We start from the raw sequence: 24,935 nt of genomic DNA on the forward strand, positions 1-24,935 counted from the left end.
GAGATTATCAGTGCCGAATCGATCAACTATCGACCAAATATTTACCATTCGACAAATACTCGAAAAGAAGTAAGAATACAATACCCCGGTACATCAACTATTTATTGATTTTAGAAAGGCTTACGACTCGGCTAGGAGAGAAACATTATATAATGTTCTTACAGAACTTGGAATACCAAGAAAGCTAATTAGATTAATTAAGATATGTTTAAATGAATCCCAAAGTAAAGTCCGGGTAGGAAAATTTTTGTCCACGAGCTTTCACGTCGAAAATGGCCTGAAACAAGATGCTTTGTCGCTATTACTGTTCAACTTTGTTCTGGAATACGCTATAAGGAAAATCAAAGATAACAACCAGGGCCTAGAGTTGAACGGTATTCACCAGGTTATGGCATATGCTGATGATGTAAATTTAATAGGGAATGTCAGTAAAACAATAGAAAGAAATGTAGAGGTCTTATTAAACGCTTGCAGGGACATGGGCTTAGAAGCAAATGCAGAGAAAGCTAAATACATGGAAGTGCGTCGGGACCGTAATACGGCAAATTATGGATGCGTTAAAATATTAAATAATACTTTTGATAAAGTCGATACTTTCAAATATCTAGGATCAATATTAACAGACGAATATCATATTCACGAAGAAATTAAATGTCGACTAAAACCAGGGAATTCGTGTTATTATTCAATTCAAAATATCTTGTCGTCGCGAATTCTGTCGAGGAATCTGAAGCTTAAAATATATAAAACGATAATCATGCCTGTTGTTCTATATGGTTGGGAAACATGGTCGCTTAGTCTGAGGGAAGAACATAGACTGAAAGTATTTGAGAACAAGATCCTGAGACGAATATTCGAATCTAAGACGAACGGGAATGGGGAATGGCGGAAACTTCATAACGAGGAACTACATAATTTATACGGTTTACAAAACATTGTTAGGATCATCAAGTCTAGGAGACTTAGGTGGGTAGGTCATGTAGCTAGGATAGAAGTAAGTAGAAAGGCTTTCAAACTCTTGACTAGCAAACCAATCGGAAAACGACCATTAGGAAGACCTAGGCGCAGATGGGAGGAGAATATTTAGATGGATCTCGCAGAGATGGTAATATAAAGTAGAAACTGGATCCAATTGGCTAAGGATAGAAGTCAGTGGAGAGCTTTTGTGAACGCGGCATTGAACCTCCGGGTTCCATATTCTATAGAATTAGTTAGTTATAATAGTTATAATAATAATAATAATAATAATAATAATAATAATAATAATAATAATAATAATAATAATAATAATAATAATAATAATAATGTCAGGTAGACAGTAAAAAGAAGCAAGCATTATAAGTTTCAGTTTCGTCCGATAGATAGATGTCAACCGTTGAAGGATGTTTGCCGCCTTCTAACGAGAGATATGTAACATCTAGTACCTTTCTTTCAAAAGTAGAAAGTGGGATATGGATAACTATCGTTTAAGTCGCCGTTACCTGTTAAGATGTTAACGGATTGATTCCATTGACGAACTCAGTCGAGATAAACGATCTAGCTCTCTTTGCAAGAAACAGAATTCAACAATTTAATTTCATCCAAGAGTTATCATGTGGACTAATGAACAGACATAAACCATCGTTATCTGTTAAAATTTCAACAGTTTTGTCTCAATCAACAAAGTAGGTCTAGATAATAATTCTAGCTAACTATTGCAACAAAACGAATTCAAAACTCAATGTCGTTCAAGAGTTATCATGTGAATTGACGGACGGACGTAAATCACCGTTATTCGTTATGGTATTAATGGATTGACTCTATTAACGAGCCCAGCCGAGATAATTGATTTAGCTATCTATGCGAAAAGAGAATTTAAAAAATTCGCTTCAGTTCAAGAGTTATTGTATGGGATAACGGCATATTAATATCATAATATTATAAGTTTCACTTGCGTGATCCTAATAATGATAATAATAATAATAAACTCTGGTAAAGACAGGTTAGAGGATCACGCGAAATATATGTATAGGAAATAGACATAACATCGTTAATTTAGCTGTTCTCCGTTAATATACTAAAGGATTGGCTTCATTAACAAACTGGGCCCAGATATTCACTCTATCTATTGCAAGATATAGGATTAAAAATTCGCATTCGTAATAGAGTTATCCGGACTAGTAACACAATCTCACTGTGTGATCCTAATATACTACTACTACTACTACTACTACTACTACTACTACTACTACTACTACTACTACTACTACTACTACTACTACTACTACTACTACTACTAATAATAATAATAATAATAATAATAATAATGCTTTATTTTACGTGCTGAGAACAACTGAAATGCAGCAAAAACACAGTACTTTGTCATATTCTACAACATTATTTTAACACTATAATGTAATAAAAGAGATAAATAATGATTAACTTATTAACATGAATTGATAAGATAAACTCTGACAATATAGTTTTTGTCAATTCCTAAAACACAGACTTCAGAAATTAAAAATAGAGATAAAAACAACTACTAAGATATGTTAAAAATTCTAAAATAATGTCACATTTCAAGATATAGTTTGTTAAAAATCTAGAGATTAAAATATATTTTCTATCATGTGGTTGCAATAAAATTTTTATCCTTGTATCGTATGTATACTGGAACTTTAAAATCCACATTTTTAAAATATAGTCCAAAATACATCGTTTGTCAAGCATCTTTCCTACAAATACAGAATCAAATAAATTTCTCCTGTCAGCCAGTGATTCCAATTTAAACTATGTTTCCCAGTATTCATACGTGCTAGAGTCATAATCCAGTCCTAACTTAAAGTAGTCTAAGAAAACACTTTGGACCATTCTGTTTCATAATAATAATAATAATAATAATAATAATAATAATAATAATAATAATAATAATAATAATAATAATAATAATAATAATAATAATAATAATAATAATAATAATAATAATTATTATTATTATTATTATTATTGAATTAATTAATTTTCCTGTGTTTAACAATTGCATATTTGGTCAATACTTACAGAGCTAGAGCCCCTAACGTAACACGTATCCATGTCTGCCCAGCTTGGATCACATTTACTCCAAGGTACTTCAGCAGCAAACGATGAAATCATGTAGAAGACGGTGTACGACATTATAACATTATAGTAAATACATACAATTAACGACACTGTCACCATTGCACATCCAACCCCTGAAAGATGAAAAAGAACTGAGAAGATATGGACATAAAATAAATAATAATATATTAGAAAATATGGAAACAATAAATAGACACCCTATTCACTCTATGCATGCTAGCCTCAGGATGGGGCCGAAATGAGACATTGGCCCTTCTGAAACTTTTCTATATGCTTTAACCCCCGGAATACAAAGAGAGGAACAAAATTACCCAGTCGCTCGGAAGTTACATATATACAGTCGCGGATCCAAGGGGGGATATGACCCCACTTGACGCTCAGGTATACACTGGATAAAATGGGCTTCAATTCTGCTTTACACTGGATAAAGCGGCGAACTATGGTTTAGCCCCTCCCTTCATCATATCCTGGATCCACCACTGTATATATATATATATATATATATATATATATATATATATATATATATATATATATATATATATATATATATATAATTATATATATATTTTTTTGCACCTAAGCTAAGTTAGACAGTGATGATAAGATGGATGGTAATGGTGAAACGAAGAAAGTGAGAACTGGAGAACCGCCTTTGCACACGGTATTCGTCCACCACGAAATCCACTTTGCAAGGGCTGGCATTGAACCAGGGACAACACTTATCAGAGGTGAGTGCTCTATCATTGAATTACTGTTGAATTACTGCAACTTGTTTTGTATATTAGCTATTAGAAACTGAAATTCTATGTATTCTTCATTCACGTGTGCAGAAGTTTTTTTTTTTTTTTTTTGAAAATAACGTGTATACATGCATACACCATTTTGGAAAATGAAGTATTATCGATGTTGAGTCGATTTTGGCCTCGTATTAACATTTTATATAATTTGTAAATTGTAACAAATTTGACAAACTAATTTTGCTAATTTTAACAAGTTGAGCAAATTTTACGTTTCTCCCATTTATTAGTACATAGGTTGAATAAAAAGAAGTATACACGCCACAGTGGCAACACTTCTCACACCAGAGTGCTGTCTCAGCACTACAAGGATTCTGTAGCTGATAATGGAGTGTGAAACAAGGAATTGTGGCGAGTGATAACGAATATGTGCTATTTAGTAAAAAGTATTAGTGCCCTGAAGAAGAGAACGAAAGTGGAAGCACCAAAACAATATGTTTGGGAAAGACGAACAACGTGCGTGGATCAAGGTTGAAATGGCACCTGGGCTAAGTACACAACAGTACTTTAAAGGACTTCGTGAAGTGTGTGTGGTGATGCAGTCTTGCCCTATCGAACGGTGGGCCTATGGGTTAACGTGTTTTGTGAAGGCAGGGATGTCGTTCAAGATTGCCAACGGACAACACAATTTAGCTCCCGGTCTCCCTGCCGCAAGCGGATAGCCGATGGACTACACCGGAGGTAGGTGTGCGCTACAAAACAGTGCTATACATTCTGCACGACATTCTTGGGTTCCTCAAAAATGCAGTGCGTTGGATATCGTATCAAATTACCATGGTACAACAGTAACATCGCTATGCACTTACACAGGAATTGATGAACCGATACCAGAGGATGGGTAACGTCTTCCTTGGAAGGATTGCTACTGTGGAGAAAAACGGGTTCAACCATATGAACCACGGTTGAAGCGGCAATTCAACGAATGGACGCATCCTAGTTTCCCTGCCCAGAGAACGTGTGTCCTGCACACGATGTTGGTATGGAAGTGATGTGCATTGTGGCTTACTATATCCATTGGGTTATCCTGCGCTATGCTGTATCTCAAGGACAGACAGGTCCGAGTTCCAATCTACTGTTGCAGCTTCTTGCAACAACGCCTTGCAAGAAGGGCATTCTGGAGAAGATGATGACTCATTCGAACAATACAAGTGTCACACGGCTACTACTTAGTAGAACTCCTGCGTCAGTGGCAGTGGAAGATAGTGGAACATCTGATAGCCATATTCATCTTATATAAGTCTGTGTAATTTTGACCTCGTCAAAATGAAGGAACCACCTCAGAGGAAGCACTACGACACAAGAGAAGCCATCATCCGGGTGCTCCCTGTGGGACATCTACGAAGATTGTCGTTCTAACAGGCTACGACACCTTCCACACGTATAGCAGAAGATGATAGAGATGGTAACCGATTACTTTGAAGAAATGTAAAAGCTGTTCTTCTGTGCATAAAGCCAATTACGAATTATAACAATATTGCCAGTACTTTTTATCCAACTCTTCTAATAATGATTTATGTAAGCACAGCAAGTTTTTAAAAGTTATTCATTCATTCGTAATATCTAAAAGAGATTATTTAATGAGAAACCAAACATTCGCGTTACTTTTATGAGCTGCTCTTGAATAATAGTTTCTACATATTATGTAGAAGTGCTCACCAGGAGGCTCATGACGCAAAAATGCGTCACTAAAAAATTAACTATTTCGCTGCCACTTGACGCCATATGGCGTCATTCATACTTATTGCTGTGTTCCATTGACACCATTTGGCGTCAAGAGGTAGTTCTCATTGTAGACATTCTCTGTAAAATGGCATGCGGGTATTAGAGGTCTGCTCAGGCTCAGTCCGAGCCCTCGAGCCCAAGCCCACCCCGGCCCGCGGGCCGGACTCGGGTCTATAAAGCATATATCACTTCGGGCCGGGCAGTAAATTTTTAAATATACAACCATATTTCTCGGGCCTAACTTTGTAAATATTCTGTACAACGATATTTATTGGGCCGTTTTTCTGGAAACTGTTAAAGCACAACTGCAAAATTAAACTTGTAATTGCTGTAAATAAAAATACAATTTTACGTTAATGATTACGTTTCTGTAATTCGGGCTTATTTCAGGTTCATTTGATTATCACACGAGCTCAGGCCGAGCTCGGGCCTAAATGCTAAAACATATTTCGGACTCGGATCGGGCCTCACATTATAAATTCACGGGCTGGGTCGGGTCTGGCTAAAACTTCCGGCCCAAAGGCAGGTACAGAGCTTTTATACTCTGGTAACACACAGTGTTGGTCTGGTCACTTTCTGTAGTGTGCTCGGTTTCTCGTTAGATGTAGCTAGTTTGTTGCAAAAGGCTATATGTTGCGAAAGTGTAGGTGGCACATTGGATTGGGATACTGAAATCAAGGTGTCAGCGAAAGAGTTGAGAGGCATATGAACTTAGACTTAAGACAACTATTCACTAAAAGTTTGTATCAAAAATTGTACAAATGAAATATACAAGATAGTATTCTGATTAAGGACGTAACTTGAAGGATGAGGTATTATTGGAGACCAGAGTCATTGAGAAAATGTAAAAGTATATATTATTTTTGTGGGGGACGTTTCAAAGGAATTGAAAGATGCGTATTGGACCTTGGGGAGATGGATACCCCTGTTAATGTGACCCGATCTTGGTATTTCATGAGATGCAAGAGTTTGGTCAGATTGTTAAACACTGATGCCGTATTGATATTCTTCACAATCATATGTTTTTCTTGTATGTGCACCTATGTAAATAGGGATGCACGCGAGACGCGAGACGTCTCGTCTCGTCTCGCGTCTCGTCTTGCATTTGCGAGACGAGACACGAGACGAGAGTGAAAATTTTATGCTACACGCGAGACGAGACTAAACCATGCGAGGCGAGACGCTAGACGAGACTCGGTTAAGTCTCGCAAGAGAAGTCTCGTGAGACTTCTCGCAGTCTCGCAACATTTATGAATTACATTTAATTGTATATTTAGTGATTTTACATTTATTGAGTTTTCTAAGTTGAGCGCTAATGCCTCCAGAACAAAAAAATGATTGGAGCAATAGACATTTTATGAGATTTATTATTATTCAAGGTTGATTTTCAGAATTAAAACCTTCTTTAGTTTCTAAACATCATTAAAAAAGAAAAGCTTTGTAAATTTGGAAATTTATTACAGCATCGATTTAGGACTTTATTTTGCGACCCAAACATATACATGCGGGCGCGCACGAATACATGAACTTCTATTTTTGGTCTGAAAAGCGAATAAGACTCCCTATTGCTGCGAAATGTGATATTTCTGTTGTTTCTGTCTTTTCACATTACTACTAGCGATTAATGTTGGGGAATGGCGGGGAAATCCCCTCTCGTCAAAGTTCATCCATGGCCCGGCTCGCAGAAATAACATGATATTTTTACATGGAATAAGTATTTTCTTTCTATATATTTATCAAAAACATCCCATCTAGTTCGGAAGTTTAATTCAAACACTGCTTTGGTAGGATGGCCCTGTAGGTTTGGTGGGAAAGGAATTGCCTCATATCTGTCAGTAATTTTATTTTCTATATCTGGCAACACTATATAAGTTGAAAGCGAAAGTTGATAAAATGCGATAATGCAACATTGCTACAAGCGCGAACGAACCCAAAGAATTGGGTCGTATTGTGTTGTGAGGAGTTCTTTTGTTGTCTACAAGGCTTTTGGTGGTATAATAACATCTTTATAATGAAAAATCACCCTTCAAGGAAACGACCAAAACGTGTAAATGTTGATAGTGGCGATGATATTTTAGAAGAGCCAAATTGCCAAATATTGCTGGAGACCTCTAAGCTGGAAAACAATGTTGGATTCAGCAACGATTTATGCTGGTTTCGCTGTAAATTATGCTATTAATTTGACGGAAATTAATGGTCCAGCAATCAAATTCCAACACAACATTTCTTTTAATTTGGAGCGGAGGGGACACAAGTTCGGATACCATGTTGAACTCTAGGTTCCTTAGGATGTTCTGAACATTCATCCCATGGAAAGCAATGGCAAACCACCATGGATTCACCTTGCCAAGGGACTTTTAGGTCAAATACCTGCCTTCGGACAGAATATCACATCATCATTCATTAACAGCCATAGAATAACACATTACAAAATTTTGACCCAGAATATATGCGAGACTGCGAGACCATGCGAGAAAGTCTCGCGCGAGATGCGAGATGAGACTCAAAATTTTATGCGAACGCGAGACGAGACTTCACAGTTGCGAGACGAGACCAACATTTGAGACTGTGAGACAAGACGAGACTTTTCCATTTCTCGTCTCGTCTCGTCTCGCGTGCATCCCTATATGTAAAGTCAAAGCCTAACATAAAATTGACGAAACTAACATCTTTGTTAATGATGAATATAGTTCCTAAGTATTTATGAATAACATTTTAATATTCATAAATTCTATTTTTAGACTTCCAAACTATGTTATCCATAAGTATGGAAGTCTTTTGGTAGAATGCCACTGTTTCTCCATCAGCCTGTATGTTGACAAAGCGACAAGAGATAGATATGGTTATAAGGTCTCCCTTATTTCTCCCCTAATACCGAAATTCTACGTATGTCATTTCCGGTTTTAATATAAGATTTCCATAAAGCGAAAATAGTAAATTATAGTGAGCAATGCCTTTTTATGTTTATTCAGAGTCCTCAATGGAATTGGATTGGATTGGGGTTTAGCGTCCCTTTCAGCATCGAGGGTATGTGGGACGTGGACTTACAGCTTAACACGCGATCTGAATCACATGAGTTCCCGCCAGGAATTGAACTCTGGTCTGCATACTATAGATCTGTCATTAATGAAGCCACATGGTTGCCTTGAAGTATACAACGCACCATGATTCTTGCTATTTCATACTTCAACGTATACACCAGCATCCGCAACACACTGTTGCAACCTTGTAAAGTGGATCCAACGTTGGTGACGACAGACTGCCGCAACATATCACTTGGCACGGACACATACTCCTTCCTAATCGATATTTCCAAAATGTTCAAATCACGTGGTCTTCTGGCATGGGGAAGAAATACTTTGGGTTAAATCTGGGCTTTCCGGTGACCACTCAACATCTGGTCGACGTCCGATAACGCTTCTGTACCAATCGACATGCTGCAACGGTCCTCTACGAATGCCTACTCCGTCCACAACCGTGTGCTACCAATACTGGTGCCCACATTGAAATGTGGAATGTCAAGAACTACAGTACATTATATAATTGAAAGGAATCATGCAACTTTACCAATGGCAAATCTGCAGAGCACCAAAAATAGGTGCAAAACTGTGGATCACTCATGTTTTCCTTTGTTTCTTCCTAATATTGGAAACTTTGAATAAAAAGTTTTTAACTAAGTCAGTGCTAGGCGAATTATTATTTTCGAAAGCAATTGGTATAGCTTAGGTACTGTACAACATGCAGTATGTCTGTGTTTAATAAGTTACATTATAAGAAATAACGCCCATTGCTTGTAACTTCATATAAAAAGTAAAATCGTATGTACTTCTAAAACATAACTATTTATTATATATATAAAATTATTTCAAACTTTGAACAATATTAACATATAGACTAGTTTCCACTAATATTGCATTCAGCGTCCCCGCTATATCCTTATTTCTTCATTGAAACCGAAGGTGGCAGGATTTCGGTTTCAATATTAGATTCTCATAACTTGGAAGTCTGTCGCAGTTTCACGGTAATTGTTTTAAAAGTAAAAGTTAATTTTTTTAAAAAAAATATTAATTTCAATATTTTTATGAAAAAATGAAAATTTGTTGGTGCAGAAGATTTCATGTACGTATTCAAAGTTACATTAAACGTTAATTCAAATGAAATAGTACGTAGTTTGAGAATGTTTTAAAAATCTGGTACTACTTGTAACTTCCTCCATGTTGACTCTGGAATTATTATTTAAATAATTATTATTTTTCTGACCAGATTATGAAGTCTTTATTACCTATATTAATATGAACATACATATTAATGTCTGAGGAAGATAACGTTACGTTATGGAAACTGTTACGAAATATTTTAATTTTTAATAAAGAAGTACATACTCTGGTCAGAAAAATATTAAAGACCTAAACTGGTACTATTTGTGCAATGATAAATTGATCAGCAAATAAATTCTAAATGTCACTTTTTTTTTTCCAAATGGATACTACAGAATACGAATAATGCCATTCTGATTCTTTAGAAAAATTAAATTATGATAGTTCATTACACGTTAGAAAAATCAGAATTGAATAGGGACTCAAAGATGAAATGGCTACAAAAGAGAAAAAGGTAGCATTAAATTCGTCAGTAAAAGTCTACGTAAAATTTGCTGACATGATTGAAACAAAAATATGAATATATATATATATATATATATATATATATATATATATATATATATATATATATATATTCACAATGATAGATATCAGCTGTCGAGTCTGGAGCCTTTCAGATATCGATTTAAGTACATAACTGCTTTTGTATGTTGCGGCTTATGTTAATTTAATTAGAACATTTTAGTTTAGAAATCTGAACTTTGTGGGTCTATAATCCTTTTGAAACCACACAAAGCAACGAGACACATCTCATTACTAGGTATATGTATCAAACAAACAAAACAGGTAAAACGTTTGCACAGTTACCTGCTGTGTCGACCTTTATCTATATTCTTCATTATACAGGGTGATCCAAAAATAGGTATACAGTACAGTACTGATCAGCTCATTGCATTTATACAATTTCTTATTGTTATCCATCAAGTAAAGTTAGTTTCTTTATTATTTGTTCTTAATGTGTTTTTACTTATGTCTTAAGCTCGGAACAGCCGGAGCAAATAAACCTATAAACTAGAATGTTATACTAGATCAATGCAGGGGTGTATACCTACTTTTGGCCCTGTACTGTTTCTTTGAGCTTCAGTTACGTATGAAAAGCAATAAATTAAATTATTAACGCCATGGGCAGAAATACAGTACTTAAATTAATAAACAAAATACTTAGATGTAAACTACGAATGAAATAAAAAAAATAAAACAATTTAAGATGAGAAATAAAATAGCTACCAACTTTGTTTATTGTAATCATTTATTTGAATGTTTAAAACATAAAGCAAATAAGTTGTTACGAGCATGTTATCATAGATTTCTTTCATTCATTCATCTAAGGAATGTGTAACATAGATTTCTTGTATGAATGATTCAAGTTGACAAAAGTTGATTGATTAAGTAATTGATTAAATATATGGACATTTTAAATGCAAAAGTAATTAAACTATTGTAATTTTCACTTTCAAAGCTATCCATCAATAGAGTTATTAGTTAATAAAGTCTTCGTCTAGCAACCTGCTTATATAAGTGGATGATTTTATAATCCAATTTATAATAAAAAAAAAATGATTTAGTTTTCAACGACATTGTCCACATCTTTCTTTTCCTCTCTTGTGAAATATAGAAGTATGCATTTAGTAATGTTCATAGAATATTTTTTTCTACTTGTTTAGGATCTATGGAAAATTTCGCTTCTATTAACACAGGAATGAAAAAGAAAATATCGATCTCAAAAATAATTAATTTTCATTTGTTAGACACTTCAAACTGTTCGTTGTTATTCTCAGACCACACAAAATTAATAATGGTACGTCATGGCAGTAAACATTTGGGAGTTACAAAAACATATCTCACCTTTGGATATTGGACAACAATTCCATAGGGCAATTGGACCAACTCCTCCAAACTGGCCAATTGCCAATTCTAGAAAATACATTGGCTTTCCAGCCAATGCAAGCATTATGAGGTAGGGTATCAGAAACGCTCCTGAAAGAAAGAAAGAAAAAATATTTACTACTGATTTCTTGGATAGCACAGATTGAGACAATATTAAACAGCCAGAAAGTTTCTAAACGGAGTAAACTATGGATTTAAGTCAATATATCACCTAAAATATAATAAATCAGCCTATTGTCTAAACTTAATGAAAACGAGAGAACATAGAAATTTATGTAGTTTATTATTAATTTATAAACAAAATATCCTTCTATTGTTTTTTTTCTATTTGTTGGGTGTTCAACAAGTTTGTAGTTATTAGTTAAAATTGTGAGCAAGTGGACAGAAAATCCTTAGGGCAATCACACACACTCACAACTTGTCAGTTATATTAAATGTAGTTTATCGTTATTAAGGTAGATCGTTCGTTTTGGATGAACTATTAAAACATCCAAATTATTTATAAATTTCAACTGTGTGCATTATTATTATTATTATTATTATTATTATTATTATTATTATTATTATTATTATTATTATTATTATTATTATTATTATTATTATTATTATTGCCTTTCGGCAGGTCCTGGGACTAATGAGGATTTTTTATTTCAATTTTAGATCTGGTCCTGGAAATGTCTCTTCCACGTTTCTCGATCTTTAGCTTCCTCTTTTAACTTCCTGTTAATTTTCTATTTTTCAAATCATCAATCAATTATGTTCTTCTTCTTCCTATTCCTCGCTTTCCCTACGTTTTTCCTTCTAAGGGGGTATGAAGAAGACAATTTCTTTTAAGTTATGTTCCATCCAATTGGCCTTCCTACGAAGGATGCTGGCTAGAAGTGGCTAGAAGTGTTCTCTTCTCTCCTCTCCGTTTTAAAACATCTTCGTTTGTTGCTCTCTCTGTCCATTTTATCTTCTCCATTTTCCTCCAACACCACATCTCGAAAGTTTCCAAATATTTCTTCTCTAACTTCAGTAATGTCCAAGTCTGAACCATACAGTCCAATGCTTCATATATAGCATTTGACTAACTTCTTCCTAAGTCAAATATTGAGCCTGCTAGTTAAGAGTAATCTTTTCTTGTTGAATGCTTCTTTGGCTATGGCTATTTTTGACCTAATCTCTTTCGTGCAGTAAGCGTCTCTCGTCAAAATACTTCCCAGATACTTGAAATTATCGACGTCTTCAAGTTCTCTTTGTTCTACTCTCACTCTAAGAGCGCTTTTTTACGGGATATTCTCATGATTTTTCAATATTGATTTCCATTCCATTTTCGCAGTGTCAACTATTTTGTCAATCATCTCCATGAGCGGATGGAGACTTTTGGGGCCCTGGAGCCAACTATTTCAAGGGGGTCCTATGTTACGAATAATTCCAGCGCATAAATTTTCTTGGCTGCCTTCCACAGCCTAATAGGCTTATTGAAACACCGAGAATTATGCTGTAATATTTTAATGTGCTCCAAGTTTACAATAATTAGTTTAATTACATTCATTATTAACAGTTAAATGCTCATATACTGCAGTGTAACACACAAATGCCAAACACAAGGCAAATGGTCAACCTCACAAAATAAGTATCGTGAAGACGCTGATGGAAGAAGACTTAACTATAGTGACACCGCGAGCGTAGCGAGCGGAAAAAATAGCATGGGTCTGAAGCCTATAATATAATAAGTTAGTTGCTATATTTTAGTATTAAAGAGAGATATTTTTGGGGGCCCACTGAGCCTGGGGGCCCTGGAGCCTGGGCTCCATTGGCTCCACCCTTAATCCGTTCCTGATCATCTCCTGTAGTCCTTCGGTTCTAGCTATAATAACCGTATCATCTGCATACCTGATCTTGCTTATGATCTGCCCTCCAATCTTGAAACCCCAAATTCCCATTAATGCTTCCTCATTAAACATTCACTGTAAATGTTGAATAATTTGGGTGACATACTACATCCTTGTTTGACCCCTCTTCCAATCTTCACAATATTGGTTTTTCCCTCATTCAAGCGCAACTTCACTCGTTGTCCTAGGCACAGTATTCACTCGTTGTGCAATATTAATACAATCATTATAATAGTGTGATTTAATGTAGGCTACAGAAGTTGCTGAAGATGATTAAGTATTTAAAGCAGTAATAATAGACAAATTAATGATACTGGCATGTGAATAGATAATAGCAAACCCAGTTTAATACCTACGTTGAGGATCTGGAGCATGGATCAAAACACAGCTTCGGAAAGGAATATCTGACTCCCTTTCTCTCTCCTTATATATTATAGAATATATTAACTTATTGTAATACTAATAGAAATTTTCCAAGTGAGCGTTTCTACATTAAAGATATGTTTTTCCTTTTCCGACTGATCCTGCTGTATAAACACTATTGAACAGTAATACTTTGTGTAGCCGCAATTGAGTGCTGAATTCATTACCGACGACAAGGTCATTATAACTTAGAAATTTTAATCAACAATATTTTTTCTTATGTACTAAAACAGAACGGGCAACAGCACCTTCAAATTCGATAAGTAGAAAAAATATTTGAAATTCCTTATTTTTTAAAGGGAGTTCAGCAAGTAGAGCTTAGAGCACAAGAATGTGTTAATCCATCTCTGGGTAATAATTCGCGTTTTGTCAGTCGTTACCTTGCTATTCATTTTTGCTATTTATTATCTGTATTGCTGCGTTTCCTAGTTTGTTGGTTTTATAAATAAAGTCAATTGGTGGAAGAGTAATACTTGAGTTGAGAGAAATATAAACAAACAAGTGACTACTTTCTTTACTAGTATGGCCATCTTTGATTGTAACAAGTTAGTGACTTCTGGATAGGACTATTAAATGTTTACTAATGTTACATACAACTCCAACTTTTCCCTCCTCGTATAATCAATTAACTGTAGTCAGGAATGTAAATTGCATTTATCTTCGAGGCATTTTCTGGTCAATCTGGCATCAACGGTTCCATTGTTGTTAGACCCTATATCTTTGATAGGTAAAAGTTCTTACCAAATCTTATCACTCTGTTTATAAAGAACACTTAATTGTGTTTTCTTCTATAGTATCCCTTCATCTTGAAACCCTGTTGATGAGATTGTGAATTCCGGAAGATGCAAAAAAAAAAAAAAAAAAAAAAAGTCTTCTAGCGGAGAATAATAGCAGATATGACAAACTGACAAACCACTATCAATTTGGCTTGTCATCACAGCAATTCATGCACTATGACAGTAATACACTACGCTGGACTTGACGAGGACAGTGAATAAGAAGACAGTGGAATTGAAGATGAGACAATGGAATTGTGATGCATTATTAACTTAAACAATTTCCATCAATTGAAAATCTGAATGATTATATGGACATGCCTATATAGAAAAATAATTGATTGTTCATTATGAAATCACTATTATTTAGCCAATATAGCGCCAACGAAAACTGGACTAGTCATCCAATCACATTGCCAGACACACAACTGACTCTACACATTTTACCTATGGGGTTATATATTAAAAATTCCAATTTCCAAATGCTTTAATCAACCTTTATCACCACGCATTGAATATAAAACATTTAAAAGCAACCACAGACAACATTATTACCAAAGTAAAATGTAGTCCGCTTGGATATCAAGCAGCCTAAGTCCAAAATTGAAATTTTCCAGGAGAGAAACTTGAAGTTCCAACATTTTATGCACAATTCATATTTCTATGTTGGCAACCAAAACAAGAACTATGAAGTTTATACATTTATACTATACTGTTTACAAAATATTTTTAGAAAGGTACCCATGTATGGAAGTGAATGAAGGCAATAGTCCATTTTCCCATTTTTTGGACAGCTTTCTTGGCATTTAAGCTAAGCAGATGATATCTTTCTATTCAGTTTTTCTTTTCTGTTTTTTTATTTTTTCAGTGTACGGGTTATCAGAGGAATTGAGAGTTCCTTCGTGGCAAAATGGTTAACATACTCGTCTTTGATTCCTGCTGGGAGCTTATATAGTTTGGATCTCACGTTAAATTGTAGGTTTCCGTCTCATATAGCTTCAGAGCGTTAAACTCAAAACAAAAGGAGGAATTGAATTGATGTGTGAAACTAATCATCTGTGTAATGAAGCCACAATTCATAATTCTTGAAACGACTATATTCTTGCACGACTATATTCTTTAGATTAAAGGGAACGGATGATATGTCACTGAATGATTGTGAAATAATGGTGAAATGGTAATTTGGAAAAAAACGGAATGCCTCGAATAAATTAAAGAAACAACGCTGTCCACCATAAATTCACATACCTTGCGATGGAAACAGAGATTCTCGTACCAGAGGTAAGTATAGTTTTCGTATACGCTATCCACGCATAGTTCTTGCATACGTTGTAACCTAATTACTAACTTAACCAGTTTCCCATGTATCTTCTCGATCCATAAGAAACGAACTGGTCATCCTCGCCTGTTCTACTGGCTTAGTGGCTCCACCTAGATCCACTAGGTAAGTAAGCCTAAAATCGCTTTCAAACTAATATTCACTGTCAAACAAACACAACTTCACTTTTAAGGCATTTTGAAACATAATAACAATCAGTCCTGTTTCATCAAATTTTCACAATATTATTAACGCTTAACGGGAATATTGTCCAAAGATTAGACATACCAAATGTCTTAGAAAAATAATGAGACTACTTTGCTGTTAACGATGAATTTTATTACTTTTACAAGTGAAAGTTATCTTCTTCAAAATATTCCCTTTGGGCAACTACACAGCGATGGAGGCGTTGTTTCCATTCTTCATAACAATGCTGAATGGCTTCTGCTGGAATACCATTCAGCTCGTCAATTAAACTCTACTGGGTACTATCCAAAGTACCGAATGGTACCCTTTCAAGTGGTTTTTGAGACTGGGAATAAAAAGAATTCACAGGCACTAAGATCCGGCGTATAGGTTGACTGAGGAACTCATGAATGCTTTTTCAGCCAAAAATTCATTGATGGAGACTGCCCGTGACACGGCGCGTTGTCATGTTGCAGCATCCAAGTGCGTGCAATGCTTGGTCATACATATACAATCCTTTCCTCTAGTTCAAACTCTGTATTAAAATTTGATGGACGCTACACCTCGAAACTTAACTCACTACATTGATCATTCTTGCTGTAAATCGACGATCTGACCTCAGAAGAGACGTCACTCTTTCCACATTACCATCCGTTTTTGGGGTTCAAGATCTTCTCTCACAAGTTCGTCTTCCACTTGTCCTCGGCCTTCTAGAAAGGACTTGAGTTATCTCAACATTTGTGACTTGGATAAGAATGTTTTCCAGGAACTCTTTCTAACTTTTCATAAATCACAGTAACGGATTCGCCAAGTATTACACAAAATTTGTCCAGATTATATTTATGATTTATCTTAGGTAAATACATTTTTTTCAGTTAATAGAGCAGTAGCAACATTTTATATTTCCAGTTCTTTTGAAAATTGTATAGTGGGCCCATTCCACGCTTCGCAAGTTGAATTGAGAGGATTATATTTGACAGAACTTAAAAGTTTAATAAATAAATAATTTTTGAGGTCTAATAGTAGAAATTTTACTGAATGAGTCCAGATTACATTTTCGTTTTATTTTCGTTTAATAGATTGTTTTTTTTTAATGTACTAAAATTATTTCATGTTTCGTTCGTATCATATCATGTGGAGTAATAAAGTTTTATCTTGAAGTAAGATCCCGCTCGAATGGTGGGAGCTTAAAAGGGATCCCTTCCTATCTTCCCCACTTACCTATTCCCCATTTAAATTAAGAAATTAACGAACAAATGTATTCAGTATTAGTAGATATTCTAAAAGAATCTTTATAAAGAATAAACAAAATTTGAACAGATGTCTTATTTCCTCCTTTTGTACTAAATGTTCTTCTTGCCCTGAATTATAGTCCATAATACTCTGCTAATAGAAATCAATTTCTTTTCATACCTTTTCTTTATGAAAGCTATATCTTTATGAAATCTCCCCATGATCGTCCGATAATACTATCTGAACAGTAATGTCAACATCTAAAGAGTCAGAAACGCCAAAGTAAAGTTATCAACTCTTTGCACAAATCCACTAGCGTAGAAATGAAATGTGACTCATATTATTCATATGTTCTAATTCTTTCCATATATCCGACATCAATTTGATTATTACTGTTATTATTTTGTTTGAAAGAGAATAGTTTTCTGGTGGTTCCACAAAAATTACCTAAGGATCTAACAAGAGTCTTCGAAACTAAATGATGAAACCCATCAACGACTGGCAGTGTTAATATCATAATTGTGCGAATGATCATACATAACTTCGACATTTATTAAGTGCACTAATTTTATTGATTTACTGTTTGTTTTAAAGAGTATATTCGAGTTTTGCAATGGTTTCATATAAATTTCATTAAGATCTACGATAGTCTTCAGATCTAGAATATGACACTCCTCATCGTCTAATGGTGGTCATATCGTAATCAACTAACTTAATTGTGAGCATGTTCACTCGTAACTTCAACATAGATTCATGGCTTTTGATTATTCTTATTTTTCTTTCTTTTTTTAAAAAAAAATTTAGAGTATACTTTCTCTCCCCTTTAGACATCGCCTTTCCGAAGACGCTTATGTGTCGGTTGGGGAAGATTGCGTGCTATAGTGAAATTGTGAAATTTAGAGGTATATTGGCGATAGTTCACTACCAGAAGGGCCACTCCTTCCGAATTGGTCTAAATGGAGTAGCCAGACGAAGAGTGTTCTGGGAGAAGGCAGCAGTTCTCCAGTAGCTAAGTTGTCGGTACGGTCACTTGGACATTAGTTCCAGGCATGGTCAGAGTGACTTTAATGGCTGGGATACTGCGGGGTGGAAGGAAACGGGAAACAACGTCTATTTTCCCCTAGATTGCTGATAGCAGAAAGAGAACATATGTATAATATTCTTCCACAGATCACAATATATTTCCAGAGGTAAAATATCCCCTCATTCACATCTCCTGGAGGGGAATGGCTTGCAGGGGCGGATCCAGGACCTGGGGGGCGATGGGTTGTCATACTGCTACTTTTAAGGGCTCCAAACTTTGGGATGGGTTTTATTTATATATATAAAATAAGAAAGTTTCCTTTTCTGGGGGGGGCGATCGTCCCGATCGCTTCCCCTGGATCCGCCCCTGCTGGCTTGAGAAGGACTATTGGACGAGAAAGTAACAGTGTGGGGAAGATAGATAGGGAAAGAAAAAACATGCAAAAACAGAAGGTTTAGGATAGGGACATGGGACGTACGCACCATGTTACAGGGAGGAAAATTAGAAAATCTTAAAGAGGAAATGAGACAAAATAATCTAGATTTGGTAGGAATTTGTGAAGTTAGATGGGAAAATAATGGAGTGTTGAACAGCAAAGGATATAAAATGTTTTACTTAGGTAATGAATTCACTAGTAATTGGAAACACGTGGTTCAGTCAGCACCAAAGAAGAAGGTATACATGGAAATTCCTAATAGACGGTGGAAGATATCAGATAGACTATGTTATGATTCAGGAGAGGTATCGGAATAGCTTGAAGAAAGCAAAGACCCTTCCCGGGGCTGATATTTTCTCTGATCATAACCTTGTGCTGGCAGAAGTAGATATTCAGCCGAAAAATATAGGCAGAATAAAAGTAGGCAACAAGCTGTTGAATACTTAAAAGTTGAAAAACGGAGAACTAAGAAATCTTTTCTTTGAGAAATTCGAAGAAAAATACTCAAACGAGGAAAGGATAGAAGCAGGTAGTAATAGACGGTGGGATCATATTAAACTTTGCAAACAGCAGGTTGCAGAAGAAGTAATAGGTTACCGCGAATACAAAATTGCTAAGAAACCATGTGTTACAGAACAGATGTTGCAAAAAGTGAGGGAAAAGAAGGACGTGGAAACGGGTTAATACGGAAGAAGGCTGAAAGATGTACAGGAAGTTTAACGAGTTTCGAAGGGAGACAGATAGAGCAAGGGAAGAGTTCTACAAAAGAAAGAAAAAAAATGCGAGAACGTAGAAGAATTAGAAAAAGTAGGGAAATATGAGGAAATGTACAAGGAGGTGAAATCTATGGAACTGCGGAGAAAACAAGGGAACATTATGATGGCAGTAGAAAATAAGAATGGAAACGTAGTCAGCGAGAGAAGTGAAGTATTAGAAAGATGGAAAAAATACAGAAGGTTGTTGAGAACTTACATAAGAGTAGGGATAGACTGTGTAGCCTAGATGCTGAAGTAGGAAATGAAGTAGGCGAAGATGATAAAGGGTTTTGTATTCTTCGGGTTGGGTTTGAGAAAGCTATATCCGAGATTACGAATGGAAATGCAACCGGGATAGATAATATACCAATCGAATTCATTAAGAGTATTGGAGAAAAGGGTAAGAAAGAATTGTTCCGACTCTACAGTGAAATACATGAAACACGAGACTGGCCAAAAGTCTTCTTGAAGATCATCATGTTAACGATGGCTAAGAAATCGAACCCAAAGAGATGTGAGGATTATAGAACCATTAGTCTCATATCTCATGCAGCAAAAATTTTGCTTCGAATTCTGAACAGAAGGTTATATGGAAGAACAAATGAAAAAGTTGAGGAGGAACAGTTAGGATTCAGGTAGAGTAAGTGTACAAGAGATTTAATTGGACTAATAAGGGTGATTGGTGAAAGGTTTATAGAAAAAGCAAAAGAGATGTATGTGGTATATATTGATCTGGAAAAGGCCTTTGACCGCTTGAATTGAGAATTGTTGGAAGTTTTAAAGAATGTTGGGTTGGAATTGAAAGATCGAAGACTTATAAGAAACTTATATATGAACCAACACGTAAGTGTTAGAATAGGGAAGGAAATGACAGAGGAAATCGCAATGGGAAGGGGAGTTCGACGGGGATGCTGTCTCTCACCTACATTATTTAATATCTATCTAGAAGAGATAATGAAAAAAGTCTACAAAATGAAGACGGCATGTCAGTACGAGGTAGAATGATTAGGTGTGTACGGTTTGCACATGATATGGCATTTGTTGCAGGAGCTGAAGAGAAAATCGATAAAATGATAGAAAACTTGAGGAAGGGCTGTGAAAAATATGTGATGAAAATACATGTTAGAAAGACAAAAACCATGGTGATAGGAACGAAGGGATCGGTGTCAAATATAGAAGTAGGAGGGGAAAATAGAATAGGTGACTAGTTTTCGACACCTGGGTAGTATTAGTAGTGATATGAAATGTGAACGTGAAATAAAAGCAAGGATAGAAATGGTGAAAGAAGGCTTTAGGAGGAAGAAAATACTATTTTGTGGGGCCTTGAATAAAGAGTTGAGAAAAAGAGTTATAAAATGCTTCGTGTGAAGTATTGTACTGTATGGGTCAGAAACATGGACATTACGCAAAAATGATTAAAAACGACCTGCAGGTTTCAAAATGTGGGTGTAGAGAAGAATGGAACGAATTAGCTGGGTCTAACGGAAAACGAATGAGAGATAATGGAGAAAAACAGAACAATTTTAGATATTATTAAGAGCAAGAAGAACTGGTTGGGACATTGGATGAGAGGGAACTGTATCATAAGTAGTGTTGTAAAAAAACGGTTTTTTTTTCTGTGAAGTTTTTTTTCAATAAAAAACATCGTTCTTTTTCATGTTTTTTTTCAAAAGTCTGTTTTTTTTTCTGGCAACTATTATTTATTGATTTATGTTGCAGATTATTGAAATAATCAATAGAACTTGAGTCGAAGCCCTCGTAACTTACAACTTGTTTGTTTCTTTGTACCTATACGAGCAAAATTGTGTGATTATTCCTTTCGACCCCAGGTCATTTTTGGCGTTTTCCTACATTTCCAGTTAGTGACTTATTGCTCAAAAACTATTCATTCGATTGATATGGTTAAGGCCTTGTTTTTAAGAAAATGGATGTGGCTACTTTTGGTGTAAGTTATATTGCAGTGTTTCCAACGGGTGGGAAATTATTGAGGGAAATGTAGCGGTGAAAATTTACAAAAAAATCCCTAAACGAAATTCAAAAAATTTTTTTTCTAGCACCACTGCTCCTATATGGGTTCAAGTCACCAAAAAACATCTTTGGTATGTTGACAAGGTACAGTGAAATCCTGAAGTCGTTGGCTTCCATTCAAAGAGGGAAAGAAAAAATTCTGTCATACACATGAAATTTTGACACTTTTTACGCCTCAGAAGCAAAAATCAAATATGCCGGGGTACAGCTTCTCTAATTATCCTATTGAAACTTTTTATGGTGCGTTCTGTAGGGCAAAGAGGAAGCTTTCAGGTAGTGGTACGTTTGTTTCAATGTAGCCAGTAAGAGGGTAATAATAGAGGGGGAAAAAGAAATTTTCCGAATTTTTCACCTAATTGCGGGAATTAATTGTTTTGGCTGGAAACGCTGCCATCAGATAGACGAAAACTATCTGAAAATAAACCGTAGTGCTCCAAGAATATATCCTACTAGTATCATGGCGATATAGAACAAAGTAAGCATGAAATTTAAAAAAAAATCTCATTCTACCTCAGAAATTCACCATTTTCTTACCATTTCCAGAACATGGTTTATTATAAACCTCAACTGTACTTCCCCTAATTATTCTAGTAAAACTTTTTATGGTGCGCTGTGTAGGCTAAGGATGAGGCTGTTAGACACTGGTACATTTGTTCGAATGTAGCCAACAAGAAGGAAATAATAGGAATAAAAACGAGAATTTTTTCCAAAATTTGCCCCTAAAATCTGGAATTAAAATTTTTCGTAGCTCGCAACACTACTATCAGACACACACAAACTATCTTAAAATAAGCTTTGGTATCCCTCTAATATATCCTACAAATATTGTGACGATATCTAATAAAGTAAGCATGTCAATAAAAATATCTCATTCTACCTTTAAAAAATCACAGTTATCTTTCCAATTAGAGAACAAGGTCCACTGTAAACCTCAACTGTACTTCCCCTAATTATCCTATTGAAACTTTTTATAGTGGGTTGTGTAGAGCAAAGATGAGACTTCCAGATACTGGTACGTTTGTTCCGATATAGCCAACAAGAGGGAAATAATAGAAACAAAACATATAATTTTTCCAAAATTTTCCCCTAAAATCTGAAATTAAAATATTCAGTAGCTGGCAACACTGCTACCAAACAGACGCAAACTATCTTAAATTAAACATTGGTACTCCACTAATATATCCTACAAGTATTATGACGATATTTAAGGAACAAAGCTTCTAATTACCAAAAATATATTACGGTAAACAGAAAAGTAAGGGAAAACTAGAAAAATCAAGGGCTAGAACCTAAATACGAATTTTACGTGAGCCCTCTAATTACCCCATTGTAACGATCTGTACTTTCGTTTGTTAAGTGAGAACAAATGTTCGATTGGCGTAAGTTGACTTGCACTCGGACGTATAGGTACGAATTTATAAACAAAAATTCCTAATTTTTTGCCCAAATATAGGAGAATTTTAATTTCCCTAATTGGCAACACTGCGCGCAGGCCCGCCCATTTGATGTCAACAGTTAGGTATCCATCCGAGGTATCTACCTGGCAAGTCTTAAGGATGTCTTTCTACAACGAAGGAAGCTACAGGGGGGAAAAAGTAAAGAAAATTCGAAATTAGAAAATTCTCGAATTTTTGACTGGGGTGAAATTTGAGAAGGAAATTCGACACCAGAAGAAAAGAAATTAATATGTTAAACTATAGTCCAACCACATTTTGCAAGAATAATATCCCGATATCTTAGTGTCCACACTGGAGCGGATTAAACAAGTGACACACCTATGTGTCCCACTTTGGCCATTTGGGCCACCGAGTATACATTTGATTACATTTTTTTGACTACTAACTAGTGTTGTTGTTGTAGTTATAGTCTCGACTAACAATAATATCGTTGTAAACAATAACTTTATAAGGAAAATTTTCTCTCCTTTTTACATCTTAGTTCCAGCACTGTTGGTGAGAAATGTAGGGTGTTTCAAAATAAATTTTGGGGTTTTAAGTCTTCGTAGTACTTATAACATTTTACGTACAATTATAAGCAATGCATCAAGTAAAAGAGCACCTCAAACAGTTTTTGCTACAAGTGTTCAATGTGAGATTCATTCGTCACACGGCACACTCTGGTCGATAGGCGAGAAAGGCCCATAAACTTTTCGCCACATGGCACAAAATACACACAATTTAGGGGAGTTTCGTCTCAATTGTACCATCTCCTGAGGATTTGCTGACGGTCAGATGCAAACATTATGAGTGTTCACATTAGCTCTTAGGTGAAAAGTCGATTTATCACTGAAGACGACACGATCCAGAAAATCTTCATTGTTATGCAGGAATATTTCACTTGCAAAATTGGCACGTAAACCGTAGTCTGTAGGCTTTAGACCTGTAGCAACTGCAAACAATAAAGACGTAGTTGCAAGCGTCTCCTTAATATTCTTCACACAGACGGTTGCACTGTACAGGTTCAGTCTTTATTAAAACACAAAACGCTTTCTGCTCTCTAGTCTCCATCTTTGCTACTTGCTCTTTCTAACTGCAGACAGAAGAAACAATGCATGTACATGCGTGCGTACAAAATTGTTTGAGTTGCTCTTTCATTTGATATAATATTTATAATTGTAAGTTAATTGTAATAGATACTACGAAGTTTCAAAACCCTAATATTAATTTTGAAACACCCTGCATTACTTCAAATTGAGTCATCCTATATTCAGGTCCTAGTCAATTTGTTGCCTCGTGCAATGGCATAATTTGCCGCCTCCCCCTTTTTCCAGAAAGAACAAATCTTAGAAGTCGTGATTTTAAGTATGTTACTCCAGCATGAACAACAAAGGTGAGGGTAAGTGCAGTCGCACTCAGAAAGGCTTAAATATTTACTAAAAATGCAATTCCGTTGTGTCTGTTTTTTTCTTTAAATGTTAATCTATTATGATAGTGAAAGATAAAGCAAACACACCTGCAGAGGAAAGATGGTAATCCTTTTTATAGAATTCACTATCGAGCTTCAATCTCAATGTATCAGTTTGCAATTCCAGTGCAACTAGCTCTTTTATCTTTATTTCTTGATTTTTCTTCTACATCTTCTAACATTTTAAAAAAAAATGTTTCTATCTTCAACGATAAGGAACTTGCTTCTGACAAAAACAAGACTACTTTCATATCAAAACTGTGATAACTTAATAAATGGAACAGATATTCACTACTATTCGAGAATT

The 24,935-nt window shown here is 35.3% G+C and overlaps 1 protein-coding gene across 1 annotated transcript in view; it reads right to left on the reverse strand.

Annotated features, from left to right (window-relative positions):
* Positions 1 to 24,935, reverse strand: part of LOC145690531 (sodium-dependent proline transporter-like) — a 527,499-nt gene that overhangs the window by 83,712 nt on the left and 418,852 nt on the right. The window contains exons 4-5 of the mRNA XM_081765492.1: positions 11,627 to 11,758; positions 3,040 to 3,212 (exon numbers count right to left, since the gene is read on the reverse strand). Coding sequence (XP_081621618.1) covers positions 3,040 to 3,212; positions 11,627 to 11,758 — 305 coding nt within the window. The remainder of the gene's footprint in view (positions 1 to 3,039; positions 3,213 to 11,626; positions 11,759 to 24,935) is intronic.

Source organism: Thermobia domestica, chromosome 7 (genome assembly GCF_964235325.1).
Source record: "Thermobia domestica chromosome 7, izTheDome1.hap1.1, whole genome shotgun sequence".
Classification (NCBI taxonomy): Eukaryota; Metazoa; Arthropoda; class Insecta; order Zygentoma; family Lepismatidae; genus Thermobia; species Thermobia domestica.